Source organism: Necator americanus, chromosome I (genome assembly GCF_031761385.1).
Source record: "Necator americanus strain Aroian chromosome I, whole genome shotgun sequence".
Classification (NCBI taxonomy): Eukaryota; Metazoa; Nematoda; class Chromadorea; order Rhabditida; family Ancylostomatidae; genus Necator; species Necator americanus.
In genome coordinates, this window is record NC_087371.1 from 14,431,229 (window position 1) to 14,445,717 (window position 14,489).

At 43.2% G+C, this 14,489-nt stretch overlaps 2 protein-coding genes across 3 annotated transcripts; one reads left to right on the forward strand and one right to left on the reverse strand.

The window, feature by feature from the left end:
- Positions 1-756: 756 nt before the first annotated feature.
- Positions 757-4,331, reverse strand: RB195_005552 (uncharacterized protein; the record flags this gene model as incomplete). 2 transcript variants are annotated; one of them, XM_064178125.1, is made up of 5 exons in its annotated part: positions 757-918; positions 990-1,082; positions 3,737-3,822; positions 3,881-3,968; positions 4,239-4,331. In XM_064178125.1, 5 exons carry the CDS (start codon positions 4,329-4,331, stop codon positions 757-759), a joined length of 522 nt encoding a protein of 173 aa, XP_064035205.1. The 2 variants fall into 2 exon arrangements, with proteins under 2 accessions (XP_064035205.1, XP_064035206.1); XM_064178124.1 differs by lacking the exons at positions 3,737-3,822; positions 3,881-3,968; positions 4,239-4,331 and adding an exon at positions 1,599-1,910.
- Positions 4,332-10,760: 6,429 nt separating this feature from the next.
- RB195_005553 (uncharacterized protein) lies at positions 10,761-11,746 on the forward strand (the record flags this gene model as incomplete). The annotated part of the gene is made up of 3 exons (XM_013450750.2): positions 10,761-10,895; positions 10,957-11,557; positions 11,628-11,746. The coding sequence occupies 3 exons, from the start codon at positions 10,761-10,763 to the stop codon at positions 11,744-11,746; spliced, it is 855 nt and encodes a 284-aa protein (XP_013306204.1).
- Positions 11,747-14,489: the final 2,743 nt, after the last annotated feature.

The following is a 14,489-nucleotide window of genomic DNA, read 5'->3' on the forward strand; positions in this document are numbered from 1 at the left end:
GAGCTCCTAAATTTTTCTTAACGACACGATACCTTCGTATACGTCAAAAATTTTCTCCTTCTTTAAAAGGAAGCATGCTTTGTGAACGTTGTTTTTCGTTTTCATTGCGCTGAAACCAGTGACGAGATCAGCCCACCGCGCTGCAGCCGGCGGCCTCTATTGACTTCTGTTATTTCCACAAAAACGCGAAAAACGTCTGCTTTATTGAAGAAACATTTACAAATTTTGTTACTTTATTTATTTTATTGAAGAAACATCACAACAACACAGTGACAACACCAATGTTTACACTGGTGACCGCGACGCTACCGCCGCATTTTCTTTGGTTGGCACACACTGCCTCTTCTCTTCCCTCTCCTACGCCGTCAACCACTCATTCGAACCTTCGCTTTTTGAAAGTACTTTAGCAGCAGTCGATTCAGTTCAAAAATGAGATGCGAACAGTTGTTTTGTTTTCTTGAATTTCAGTGCTCTTGTACTTTTCGGTGTCTTTTGGTTCCTCCATGGTTCATTTATTCTCAATTATCATCCAATTTATTCAAATAAATCATATTCACTAGATTTTTCTTGACATTGTGACTCTAGCGGAAGTTATCAAAATCAGACTGTAGGAGTCCTTCAAGTTGAAAATAGTTGAAGCCTTTACTTCAGGAAAAAAAAACCAGTCAATAGCTCATAGAAGCACCATTGTGACACCAATATTTTATCTAATACGTTTGTGTTTACTAACACGTCTGTTTGCCGCAAGTTTCTAATTCAATTAGTTTTAACTTCTTTGGATTCCCGGGAAACTCCAGTAGATTTAGATCGACTGATGGACTTGTATTTCTGCACTTTTTTCCTCCACCAAGCTACAAAACGTCGTCTCTGATCGCTACCACCTCGTCGTCTGCTTCGGCGCAATCGCGAAGTTTTCACCTGAAGGTGACAATCTCTTTTCTTTCCCCAAACGTTGACAGAGAAAAGTAGGGAAGTGTAAAGAGAGATACCAGGTCCTGAGATGTGACGAGGACTCCACTCCGAGCTTTTGAACATAGAAGTCCAGCATTTATCCAGTCGGAATTCGCAGGTACGTTCTCATACTGAAAACAACAAAAAATTCCAATAATAAAAATCAACAAGTAATTTCGCTGGCGCGGAGCGATATTGCATAAAAACTTTGTAGTAGACCATGAAGAATAGGACCGAATATCGTATTCTTCATCCTATTTCATGAAAAAAAAGAACCACATGACAAAAATTCAGGAAGAAAAGATGCTAAGCCCTAATTCTGAGATCTGGCTCCTACGATAATACCTCAGAAGATAAGAAAAATCATGTCATTCACTGCGAAACCTTCAAGGGTATCGTAGTTCAAATAATGGAGATAACTGCAAATTTTGTTACTGCTATGAAATTTGTAAAAACAGTTGTAAAAATCTTAACATGGATTCATTGACGGTCCTAGCAATGGTACTACTTAACAACGCGTCTTTAGGGTTTACTTACTTTCTTTTTTGTTTCTTTATTCATTTATTTTTTATTTCTTCTCAGACATGACTTATTTTTCCCTCCAAGGGAACATTCTATACTCTTCATTTCTTTAAAATCCTACGCACAAATCCAGCAACTATCACTGCATCATCCTTGAGAAGTCCAGAGTCCGGTGATGCCGAGATGGGCACTGCTTTGACGAGCGGAACTTGAGCGTAGATGCAACTAACCGCAATGGTTTCAGCTGTTGCGTAGGAGGACTGGGAGGACTTGAAGCTTGTGGGATCGTCGCTACTCCACTCCAACGGAAGAGATAGCGGAGCTAACGAGAGTCCCATCACAGCCATTACCGCGTCCTCGTCGCTGCGAGCTTCAGGCAACTCTGACCCGGCCATACTTCTTTTCGGCGATACCAGCGGATAGGAAATCGCTGACATTGGAAGAGAGCTTAGTAGATAAATGTGCCTCAGAGTTAGAGAACTAGATGCATCGATCGATTTTTGTGGCCTGGTGAACTCCGATCTTTGATCATGCCTAGGTGGTCGGATCCTCAGACCAAGACTTTTGTTGATCTTCATCAGTAGTCAACGTTTTCGCTGTTGTCAGTGAACAGGGAACCGAAGGCCTAAGTGATTGTTCCTTTCAAACGCCTCCCTACGCAGTTAAAGGCAGCAAACCACACGTTGTTTTTTTGTTGGTTCATTTGTTTATTATATATTAAGGAATCCAGAGCGGTTTCGCTCATCTTTCCTTATTCGTCGCAAAAAACAGCGTGGAAGACGCCTTTTCTGCGACGTTTTCAGTTGCTACGCGCCACCCTTGCGCATTCGCCACACCGCTATCCGAGCGGTCGAAGCTCGGTGATGTCCTCCCACCAGAATATTCAAGTGAAACCTATGTCGAAAAACCTAACCTAACCTAGGTCGCCGGGGGACCAGAACGTATACATAGAGGAGCGTTCTAAAGTACCTGGCAGGCAGGGAAGCAGTTCCCACGCCATTGTTTTACGACGATTAGGTAGAGTTGAGCGGAACCATCCCGGATCTCGCAATCTACAACCCGATCTCTAGTTTTTACCGCGGTTTCCCTCATCACGTCAAAGTCGTGATATGTGGCCTTTAAATGCCTAGCATTTTGCACAAAAACAGCCTCATGATTACTTTAGGTGTCGAGAAGTGGCAGTACAGGCCAGCTCATAGCTGTGAACCTTCGGAATGATCTAGAGAAAGGCCAAAACAACCGCTCTGTGATCAAAATTCGTAGAGATGACAAGGAGGCAGCTCGTCTGCGATCACGAAGCTCACATCATCTGTTTTGCATGTTACTTCTGCACATTTAAGGTAACCATTACGTCCACACTGCCGATGGTGCAATTTTGCACAAAGCCAGCTAGACATTTTCTCCATTTCGTGTCCATAAAATATCCACATTGGGCGGATGTAGCAGAGACGGCAAGAAGTCTGCTGTTGCCACACGATCGATCGATGGTTCGAAACTGTCCTAGCGAAACCTTTCCTATCTGCGAGGTCGATAAATTGGCGCCTGACCTGTCTAGGAGGAGAAAACATTGACTTGACCATCGGCTGGCCACGCGTCCGTCAACCATTGCGACTATGAGTTGTAATCAAAAACCGTGGCGCCCCCCAAAAAAGTCGAATAAGGCTGTCCGCAGAGTTAGCAGAAGCTACGGCGTCAAGTGCCGCCTTGCTACCAATAGGTGATCATTGATTGTACGCTATGACGTGGACGAGTTCGGCCGATAATCACCAATTGGGAGAAGCGCCACCACTTCTGCTCTGTGTGCAGCGTAGCTTCTTTCGAACGCTTCATTCTTCATTGTTCATTCAAGAAAATTCTAAGGCTGTGCGCAAAGAGTACATCCATAACCTCAGATTCGTATAACATCGATCTCCAAAAGTATTTTCGCTACGTGAATAGCACCCAAAGACGTTTTCGTAACGACGATTAGGCATTTGAGAGGGCGAATCACTTATATCTTTGACTTTCTGCGCTCCTACCGCAGAAACGTCGGACTAGCTTAGGTGTTAGTGAAAATAGGTAACAATCTCAGCCTCCAGCTCAAGCAGCTCAATGGATGGTAGCGAAATTTTACTTTTTGATTTTACTTTTTTTATTTTTTTTTTATTTTTACTGCTACAGGGCACGGACTGCTTCTTCCCAGATCCAGAGTACTCGTCTGCAATTTCGGTAACAAGCCTGTTCCTTACGCTGTCTAAACTCATTGCGAACAGTGCAAACTTACATCGTCCAGCAACTCGAATTCGGGGCTTTCAAAAATCCCACGAACGATCGTTCGTCTCCTGTTAGCGATGACTATGTAGCCCAGAACTGTAAGCAAGTATTCTTGGAGGTGTTCGGTTAGGGATCCACACGTCTTGTTACTTACCGAAGGAAATTGTTGCAACCACAGTTAGGTATATGAAAACTATCCAGAACGGAACGAAGACCACACCCGTAGATGAGGTGTGCGAAAGCTGAATTATTACGCCCAGCTTAATCAACTTGGAACGCGTTCAACGCAGCAGACGCGACGCGGCCGCTGGACCTTTAAAAAGCGTGGCAGCAAAAATGTCCCAGTTGTAGGGGAGTGTGAACGGAAGGGAGCGCCCCTACTCCGCTTTGCCGCGTATCCAACCATACCCCACTGGAAAACTTCGGCGATTGTTATTCACTACTCCACAATCAACATACAAGAAATAGGAAAACTCCACTCAAGCTCAAGGGAATAACATCAAAACCGTCACCTTTACGGTGTGCACTCCTCGAAAAACTGTCGCCAGCGCGATCAAGCCAGGCAGTTGACGACTCGACCTCTCACCAATGGATGATGAAGACATCTGAGCTTGAGATGAGGGCTTGTTTGGCAATGAGGCTCTTAACACTCTGACATCAAACCATCATGTCAACAATAATGGCTTTTTTGTGTATTTGCGCTGGGTTTTTTTTTGACTTTAAAGACAGCATACTACGAATTCGACGTGGTGAAGGAATCAGCGGGAAAATCTAGAGTTATTATTGTAGAATGGGATCAGTGTTGGTTCCGATTGTAGAATTGGATTAGTGTTGGTTCCGCTCGCCTCTCCCTGGTCGCTGTAAAAAAACGGCGTGAAAGACTCCGTTTTTCACGACGATTTCAGTTGCAACGGGCCACCCTTGCGCACGCATCGCATCCAAGTGCGATCGGTCGAGAACCAGTGGTGTCTTCTCACCAGCCTATTCCAGTTAAACCAACGAATAGACTACTGAGGGGAACGGAACGTGTACAAAGAGGAGCGTTCCAACGCAATTCGTAATAACTGAAGTGGTTCCCACGCCGTTTCTTACGACGATGAGGGAGAGATGAGCGGAACCACCCCTGACCTCGCAATCTTCAACCCCATCTCTAACTTTTTCGGATTCCTTCACCACGTCAGATTCGTGGCATGCTTCCTCTTAATTCAGAACCGTTTGGGGTTCATGAACGCGCACGCAGCCGAGCCGATCCAATGTCGAGTCATCAGTGTTTTCATCCTCCCAGACAGGTCTGATAAGAATTTATCGACTCCGTAGGGATGGAAGGATTGGTTGTCGCTAGGGGATTCGAGCCTCAGACCGATTATGCAGACACAAGGGAACCTTTTACCTTCCGTGCTACATCCGCCCTATTGGTGCATTAGCAGCAAAAAAAGTTGCGATACGCCTGACACCATAAAATTCATGCAGGAATAGCTCGGATGAAATGAGAGTTCATATCGGTGCCGGAGAGTGGGGCTATGTGTTTGGAGAGGTTCATATTGCAAAGCTTCGCGATCTTCAGGTTGCTCTTACATCAAAAACTAAGTCAAATTAGATTTATTTGGAAGGAATCATCACTTTCTATACCAAATATCTTTTCAGAACAACTTAACATTTTTTCTAGCCCTTTTCTATACTATCGAACTTTGCTCGCAATTTCTTTGGATGCTCTTATTACTCAGGGATTTTGACGTGTAGCGTTGTAATCTATGGTACGCGCCAAAATTCCTGTCCCCAACGATTCTTTTGCCGCGTGCGGCGGCAGTGCGGTTCACGTGGCGCTTAGCTATGTGTGCTGTCGATTGGAGGATATGCTCGGGCCCGAGAAGGTTGTGAGGAGGCAGTCGAGGGAATGGAATTTGGCGGAGATTTCGTTTTTGTCATCGATTACTTCCAACATTTGTCTTGTCCTATCACTTTGCCGATCGAAGAACCAACGAAGAGTTTTGTCGTGAGCATCCAAGGAGATTTTTATGAATTAGCCGAAATTGTGGGTTCATTGATGTACAACTCTGTTTTACATATGATTTTCAACATGATGCGTTGACTTCGTCTTATGTAGAACTGGAACGGTCGGTCGGTTTCTCGTGAACACCACAACAGTTCTGTCGCAGTGTTACCATCTGATCGACCAGCTTGTCATTCTAACAACACCGGTTCTTCTCGTTTTACATAAAGTTACATTCCACTTTAAACTTTAACAACGTTCCATAACAATGGGAAAGCAAGTTTGTGGACGTCTATGATGATCGTATTTCTACACTTAGAAGTGGATGAGAGCAGTGAGGAAATTGCCGCCATAAAACCGGTTGTGTACAGATGATGATGAACTGGCTGTTTAGTTCATTCTAAGGAACCGCTTCGGCGTGAATGCGGCAGCCAGGTACTTGAGAGAAGATTCTTCTCGAAAAATTTCAAAGCGTTGAGAGATTTTTTGAAGAATTCTTTTTGAAAGCTCTCTTAAAATTCAGTTCATGGATGTGTTATTAATCTTGTTCGAGGATTTCTCCAGAAAGACACCAGATACGTTCCATGATCGCGCAACAGCTCAATGTCATAAATCATTATGGAGTTTTTCCTTTCTTCAAAGTGATTGACCAAATACGGCGGCGAGCGCGCGTAAATCCCTTGTTTCCTATGTGAATCCATCCTTTTTTGTATTTACTCATCAATCTGGAGAGGTGAGGGGTCTCTACAATACTCCAGATTTCAAACGCGCTCTGTAGACACGGGAAAATTCGAAAATGCGGAAGATCGGAAGTTTTGTCCTGCTTATCAAGACCTCTAAATTTGAAAAACACTGATGCTGTCAAGGATTGACTTGGATGTGTGAAGACGCAGTTACTACCTTCTTTAACTATATTTTTTTTTGTTTATTCATCATGTTCAAATGCGTACCAAGAAAATCTAGTGAAGGGAAATACAAAACAGATACAGTATATGCATAGTGAAAAGACAGAAAAAAAGAATGCACGGATCAGTTGCGTTGCGGTCCCGGCACAAGTCATGCGTACTCAAACACATCCAGATTTTCTAGGACTCAGCGACGCTGCGCCGCAGCCTGCGTAGTGATCCAGTGATTAGGAATCAGCTGTTAATTTTTTACGCTGTTTTTAGGCTGTGCCTGCTTATTTTTGGTAAAAGCCAAACTTTATTCATCCAATCCATCACGGTATTGATTGATCCGGATCATCGGCCACAATGAAGGATTGGGATTTTTAACTGCAAAATGTATCACTTTTATATCGATCAAATAGAAACTTAGGTTTTCCCGTAGCTTTCAGTACACCTCACCTTACTCATGGTTACTCATTTCTGCTCATTTTCATTGTTTCTACTTAGCCAGCTTATTCTATTTGATCCCTTAATCCTTCATTTGACCACTTTTGGGATGGAGAGGATTTCTACGCACAGACGCGTAGATGAAAATCTACGATCAGCACCGGACAAGTTACTTTCTGTCTCGGAATCGTCTTTAGACTACTGTAGATGGAAACAAAATCTAGGATCAGCGCTGAACGACCCTAGAAGAAACGTTTCGCGAACCCCTAATCTTCCTCTGCTGCTGGGACACCAAACTCCTACCAGGCTTGAGCCACTTTTTTTCCAGTCCTTCTTGGTAAGAATCACGCATATATCCAACTCAGAAAATTCCTCTCCTGCTCTGCGGAAATAAAATCTAGCAAAACCGGGTCGTCCTGGTGCCGAAGTTGCTGGTTCGCTTCAAACTTTTCGAGCGACTCTCTTGAAACCACTTGAGGTCCTTTTTGTAATTCTACCTTCAAAGTGTTCTTTTTTCCGACAACCTCTGCTCCTTTTTGTGGATGACAGAAACATCTGCATTTCTGAAAAAAAGTTGTGCCGTTTATTGCAGCTCTCTCACTTTCTTCCTTGTGCACGTAAAAGAAGTTAAACTTGGCTCTACAACTTAGTGGAACAGTTCCCAGAACCATAAAACTTTTCTTCTGTACTAACTTAATGGCTGTTTTGCTGCTGAACGGTGAAATTAATGTTAAAAACAAGTTTTGGGAGTGATTTCTCTGGAGGTTAGAGGACATTTCCATAGCGTTTAGAAGAAGGAAAAGTGGGGTGCACTTAGCTAAAACCGTAACTCGCAATGTTTGAAGAACTTGGCCGCAATTAGCAGAATTTCCGCGGCCAAAGGGCGACGATGTTCCTCGGCAAATGAAAGAGAAATGTCTTTTTGTTCAGAATTGATCCCTAAAAAATGGCCACTGAACTGGAAATTTTCTTTAATAAAGAACTTTTATGCGGCCATCACTCCTTGCCAGGCCATACTGGCAAAATGCTGGGTCATCCCACTAACCATTTTTTCAGTGACACCGAAGGAGTATCTCATGTTTCGCGGAGAAGTGAAAGTTTTGGAAGAGGAGAAGTGGAAAAGAAGAAAGAAAAAGAAAAGAAGCTCAGAGAAGTTTTGGAAGTAGAAAATCTGCAATAAAAATAGAATAGAAACAGAATTGCAAATGTTTAAACTTTCCAGGCTCTGACGAAGGCGAGAACGCCGAAATGTTAGCCGTAATAAAGTTTGCTAACAATCTTGGCTGTTGCTTAAATTTGACTATCGACAAAAATAGAACAATATTGCAGGGAACGAAATACAGTATATTTTAGTCTAAAAAAAATCAATTTCTTTAATTCTGAGAACTAAAAGGCTAAAGGAAGTAGAATAATAGTATACCATATTACTTATGGGATTGACCCATATTGAACCTATGGGACGAATGTTACACATCCACTTTTTTTCAATTTTGCATTCGTTTCCCAATTTCTGCATACAAAATTTGTCTGCAGAAAGTTCCGGATAAAAAAATTCCCATAGATTCTGCACATGATGAGTATAAGGGTAACATAGTAACGGTTGATTACATCACAAAACCATGTACAGCCTAGAGAATTTCTCTGTGCGGGTATTTTTCAAGAGGGAATTCAGAAAAACGCACGCGCATTCCGATGCGTTAAATCACTGCAAACCAACTTTTCAATCAGATATGTTATACAATCCATTTTTTCCTCCTCTCTTCTGGAAGAATTGAACTACGTAATTCTTAGCGACCGTATTTGTATGGAAGTTAGCAATTCCCTCCCACAGTACGTGAGAGGAAATCATTTCAAAATTAAATCGATCGGCTTAATTTATCCTGTCATTCTTTCAATTACTTATTATAACACTTATTTAACATCTACTTTATTTCTGACTTACTTTATTTGCCTTATTCACTTTTTTCTCCGTGCGATACTTGTAGACAATTTTTCTGTGTAGAAGTATTCTTTGGGAATTTTGAGGTGGAAAATAATGTTCCTCTCCCAGCCACCCTATCATTCATGGTTATCTGTCAGCAGTCATCCGTATGATTAGTACGGGGAAAGGAAGGAGAGTGCTGGACGGGGGACGGGGCCGGGGGCTGCTGAGTGTTCGTCGGGCGCGGCGCAGCTTCTTCGTCACTTGTGTGTACGCGATAGTGTTTCGTTCCACCTCCACAACCGCATATAAGCTCGTCGACCATCCGAATGCTCGTCGTCAACTTCACCTCCTCGGCAACTCCCCTCATTTCCTTCCACATGGACGCACACACCTCGACCCGCATCAGTCCATGCGCAGCTTACAAAATTCCTTGCTCCTTCTTCCCTCACTTCGTGAAATTACAGGCATTAGCTGTCGCATCAGTGTCTTTCGGTCTCAGCTGATCTCTTTTAGAACATAAAATGCGTAGTTGCGAAGAAGAAGTTCGGTTACCTCCTTGTAGAAAACCTGTAGAAAAACTTCCTTAGCTCCTTGCACCGTAACTTCACCCTCGAGTCAAACCATGTCTCTCGGATGCTTCTTGAACTCTGCTACAAAGCTCCAAAGTATTCACTGTTGTTTTCCAGAGAAAATTTACCAGTTACAATCACGTTTTTCGATTTCTGTATTCGCATATTTATTTGATCTCATTTTAGAAAAGAGTGCTTTGAAAAGCGTTTGTATTGTACTAAAATGGTTGTGTTTTTCCGCTCTTTTCTTCTTCATTGGATAAAATGATGGCAAATAAAAAATTCTCACTTTACTCTAGCAATATCTGGTGAAAATTCCAACTATCACAGCAGAATTAGCAGCGAAGAAAAACAAAGTGGATGAAACACATAATTTCTTTAATGGCCCTTCTTTCATTTACGTGCTGTAATACCTGATCTGACAGCGATTGTCCGAGATTTCTGGAGCAGCTTTCAGTTTCCTATAAAACCCAGTGCACAAGAGTGTGCTGAATTTGTTGTAACTCTGGGAAAGTTCAATTTTTCATCAGAAAAATCGGGCATATTTCTTAGGATTTTGAGGAAAAACTTTCGCTAGTGCATTAAAGATCATGGTCAACACAACAAATAAGTAAGGAAGTCTAGTCTCAATAAGAGAAACGCAAAGTCTAAATTTCATTTAAGCTTGTGTTTCCAGGAAAAATACGCAGGAAAACGCAGGACACAGCGCAGAAAAGGGCTGGTCACGGCCTCCTGACCCTTCTAGCCACTTCCATCGAATTTTGGGACTGGGATCCACTAATGAACCGAATACAAGTTCTGAGTTGCTGCACTCTTTTCTATTCTTATCTCCTCATCATCCGGTTCACCAATGAATTCGAATGTTTCGACTATTTTTAAGGATCTATTCTATAAATGGGGCTTGAAATCCGCGAAAAAGTTGTTTTACAAGTCTTCGCGCGTAAATGCGTCTTCACTACTTAAGACGACTACGTCTCCAGCCAGGACCGGTTCTGTCCGGCAGGGCACGTCAACCACTCGAACATAACGTGCAAAATCTTGCTTGCGGAAACGCCTTGATTTTTTTCCGACCCTGAGAGCCTCATAAAAGGATCATTCCAAGCACAATTATGAACCTCCATTTCTCTACTTTCGCTTTGTTGAATTTTCTCATTTTGAATGAAAAAAGTCTGTGAATTACGGTGATTCCATGGACGATCTTTCATCTTTGCAGGAAAATGGACGAGAAAAAGGACTCGTTGAGGGGCGTAGCCTTTGCCGCAGTCGTCTTTTCCACCGTAGCCGTCTCGGCATGTTTGGTCACCTTCCCTCTGGTGTTCCATTATGTACAAACACTACAGGCTACAGTACAGGTAAAGTAGAACAGCAAAAATGCTAAAAATTCCGGCTACTTAAGAAATTTCCATTATTCAGGGTGAGGTCGAATATTGTAAGTCGCGATCACGAGACATGTGGCGCGAAATGGTCGAAGTAACGCCGGAAGGTGGTGAAGACTCATTAGATGTCCTTCTCCGTGCAACTCGTCAGGCAGAAGCGCAGTGTTGTACATGTCAACAAGGTCCACCTGGTCCTGACGGTCTTCCCGGACCTGATGGCAAAGATGGTGCCCCGGGCGCCGGCCCCGGCGAACCCGGACCTCCTGGACCGGATGCGGAACTCCACGACCGTCTCCTACCTGTACCACCTCAATGTCCGTGCATGGCTGCTCCTGGAATGCCAGGACCACCTGGACCTCCCGGACAGGACGGCGCTCCAGGACAGCCAGGCGGCAACGGAAACGACGGAGGCCCAGGACAGCAAGGACCCGCTGGACCACCAGGACCACCTGGACCTCCAGGACAGCCTGGACAACGTGGACCACCCGGCGAGCCCGGACAATTGGTACCTGGTGGACCTGCACCCGCTGGTCCACCTGGGCCTACTGGACGACCAGGAGCGCCTGGACAACCAGGAAAAGCAGGAGTACCTGGAAGGGATGGAGAGAATGGAAGTCCTGGACCTACTGGAGAACCTGGTGAGTTTAGCTACAGTTGGATCATGAGCGATTTTCTGCTTTCAAGGCTTGGGTATCTATTGTATCCTAGGACAACGTGGACCACCGGGACCACCTGGACCCGCTGGTGGCCCTGGAAACCCAGGAGAGAACGGATCTCCTGGAAGTTGCGACCATTGTCCTCCAGCTCGTCTTGCTCCAGGATATTAATAACATGTCTGTCCTCAATAAAAATTCTATCCCAGCTGATGTTTGTTTTTGTGAAGAAGCCAAATCAAGTGCTCAAAAAATTTATCTATGCGGCGTTTGACGTTTCTTGATTGTTCTTTGTTTTTTTTAGGCTTGATTCCCTCCTGAGATTTATAGTAGTGTGATAAAATTCTGAAGAAAAGCGATTAAGCTTTTGTATGGAGGATGGAGCAGTGTGAAGGTGGGACGAGAGGTAGGAGCAAAAGCCGGAAAATCGGGCAGTCGGCTTAAGGTCGGACACTTCATGTCAGATGATCAGATCCAGACTTCCTGGCAGATATGTCAAGCGTATGCAAATCAACTAGCGAATGATGACCCGGAGCAGAGAAGTGTACTGAGATTTAGCGAAAAAAGGTGTTTCAACGCAGAAGAGAAAGAAGAAGGATCTTTAAGGTATCCGAAGTAAGTAGAAAAAGGAAGGTTCAAGGGAGAATAACGAGAATAAAGAAAGTTAGTTTAACTAAGAAAGTGCAAGTCAGGTTCAGCAGTGCCTTCCTCTAGGCGTTGGTTTAAGAACAATCGGAGATTGACCGTCATTCAATAGAAAAAGTTTTGAAGCATAGCTCATCTGCTTGGATTTACGGTGATCTCCGGGGAAAAAATACACGCAACAATCTAGCCGTCCAAAATTCCAGTTATCCTGCGGTGGACGGAGCTTATCATCCGACCATGTAAGTTTGACCAATGCTGCGAATGCAGCCCTTTGCACACCTGCTGGGAAAAACGGCCCACAATGCGGACGAAATTCTGTTTTTGGCAAATTCTTCAGTGTTTTCTATGCATTTAAAACGAAGAATAGATTCACATGAGTCAACAACAAATTCATGCATCTCTAATGTTCAGGAACAGCTTGACAGCCAAGTAGTAGCACGTTCCTGTGTCGTTTACACATCTTTAGTGGGTTTATTACGGGTGACTCACCGGTGGTCACTGTTTCGAACGCAATTTTCCTTACACGTCTGCATGTGCTACCTACAATTCTTTTTTTTCATTATTCCTCTAAAATATCTAGTTGTGTATCGCACTCGATCCCAAGCGTAAAAATGTGGTCCTTGGTGCTGAATTGAATCCTCGAAATCCTTGAACTGAATTGAAGGTGCTCAACGTAAATCAACGTAAACTCAAAAAGTAACAACTAGATTCTACAATATTTACGTTTGTTTGTTTTTGTTTGTTCTACTCAAGGAAGTGTTAAGGATTTTCAAAAAAGTTTGGCATGGTCAGAGTTGAATATGGAAGGGCAACTTCTTTTTTCTTGGTAATTTTATGGTCAATCGGCCGTTCTTTTTTCTCTCGCTGTTGCTTTAAAGCATACCATGAAATACAGCCAAAATTTTCGTTGCCTTGGCGATCTTCGCACAAACTTTGGATGCGGGAAAAATCCTCCTTTTTGTCCTTTTCCTTTCATTTCTCCCCTGCTTCGCGCATCCATAAATTTCCAGAGCAGAGTTGAAATTGAGGGAACCTCAGCATAAGTTTTGAAATGGCTGCTGTGTATAAGGCTGGTTTTTCTCTGAGTTTATTATTTCTTTTGCCTTCTTATAGCATCTCTTCATAAATTTCCGTAGCAAGGAAGAATATGGAACTTTTGATTAGATCTTATGCAAATGCTTCAGCAGTCCTCAAATAACAAAGGAAAAGAGTTCGCTTTGGCCTTTCAAGTTCGAAGACGTCGTTTTCAAAACGACTCCACATTCCTCACCATGTGTAGGACTCCACGGCAGTTATTTTCACACCTCTGCAGAGCTCGCCTATTGCATCGGCAATCAGCGCTGCAGCGTTGCTCGGAAACATTGCGTGGATGCGAAATCCACATCTCCACATAAAATCCAACATTTCACTGTCAATACGGCGGCTGTTCATCCTCCAATGTTGGATTTACCACCAACAGATGGCCAGCTCGTTCTTGCGTGAGGTGCTCGCAGTTGGAGTCGATTTTTAAGTAACCGCATGAATGATTGATAAAAAAAAAGAGGTGGTGAGTGTTGACGGAATTACATACACACCACAAGGAACAAAAGCAGTCTGAATAGCATCGCATTGTGTAACCGCTGAACTGGAGCTCCATAACATCTACACAGCTTCACAACTCTGAACTTCATAATTATAATAATATAATTCACATTAAATACTATATTCAATTATAATATATTCAACACTTCTTCGTTACAATTATATTATTCTTAATCTTTAAATCGCTTGTGTAACAGTTGCAGAAGATTAATTCATGGGTTTTTCAAAGCAAAAATGTGCGACGTCCACACGTTGTCCTCCGAACGCTGCGGCAGTGATTGCCGGTAGAGCAGCAGTGCAGTCCTGGCTGACGTGCAAAAGCAGCCGGGGCGCAGAGCCTCAAAAAAACTCGAATCGTTTTGAAAACGACATCGTGCAACTTGAAATGTGCGGTAAACTCAATTTTTTCGTAAATTAGGCAGTGTAGCGTTGAAACAGTTGCCTAAAATCTATCCCCTATTTTCTAAAAAAACCTGTATTCTTCCTTGCTAGGGAAAGTTATGAGAAAGCGGCATTTATGAAAGTGCAAGAAAATCCATTCAGAAAAAAACCAGCTTTACAAACTGAGGTGCATTATGTGTTTCGAGAGTTCTGCTCAGGTTCCTTCAATTCGAACTCTGTTCTTGAGATTAACGGGGTTGCAGCGTAGAGAAGAAATGAAAAGGGAAAAGAAAGAAAAGTCGAATTTCCA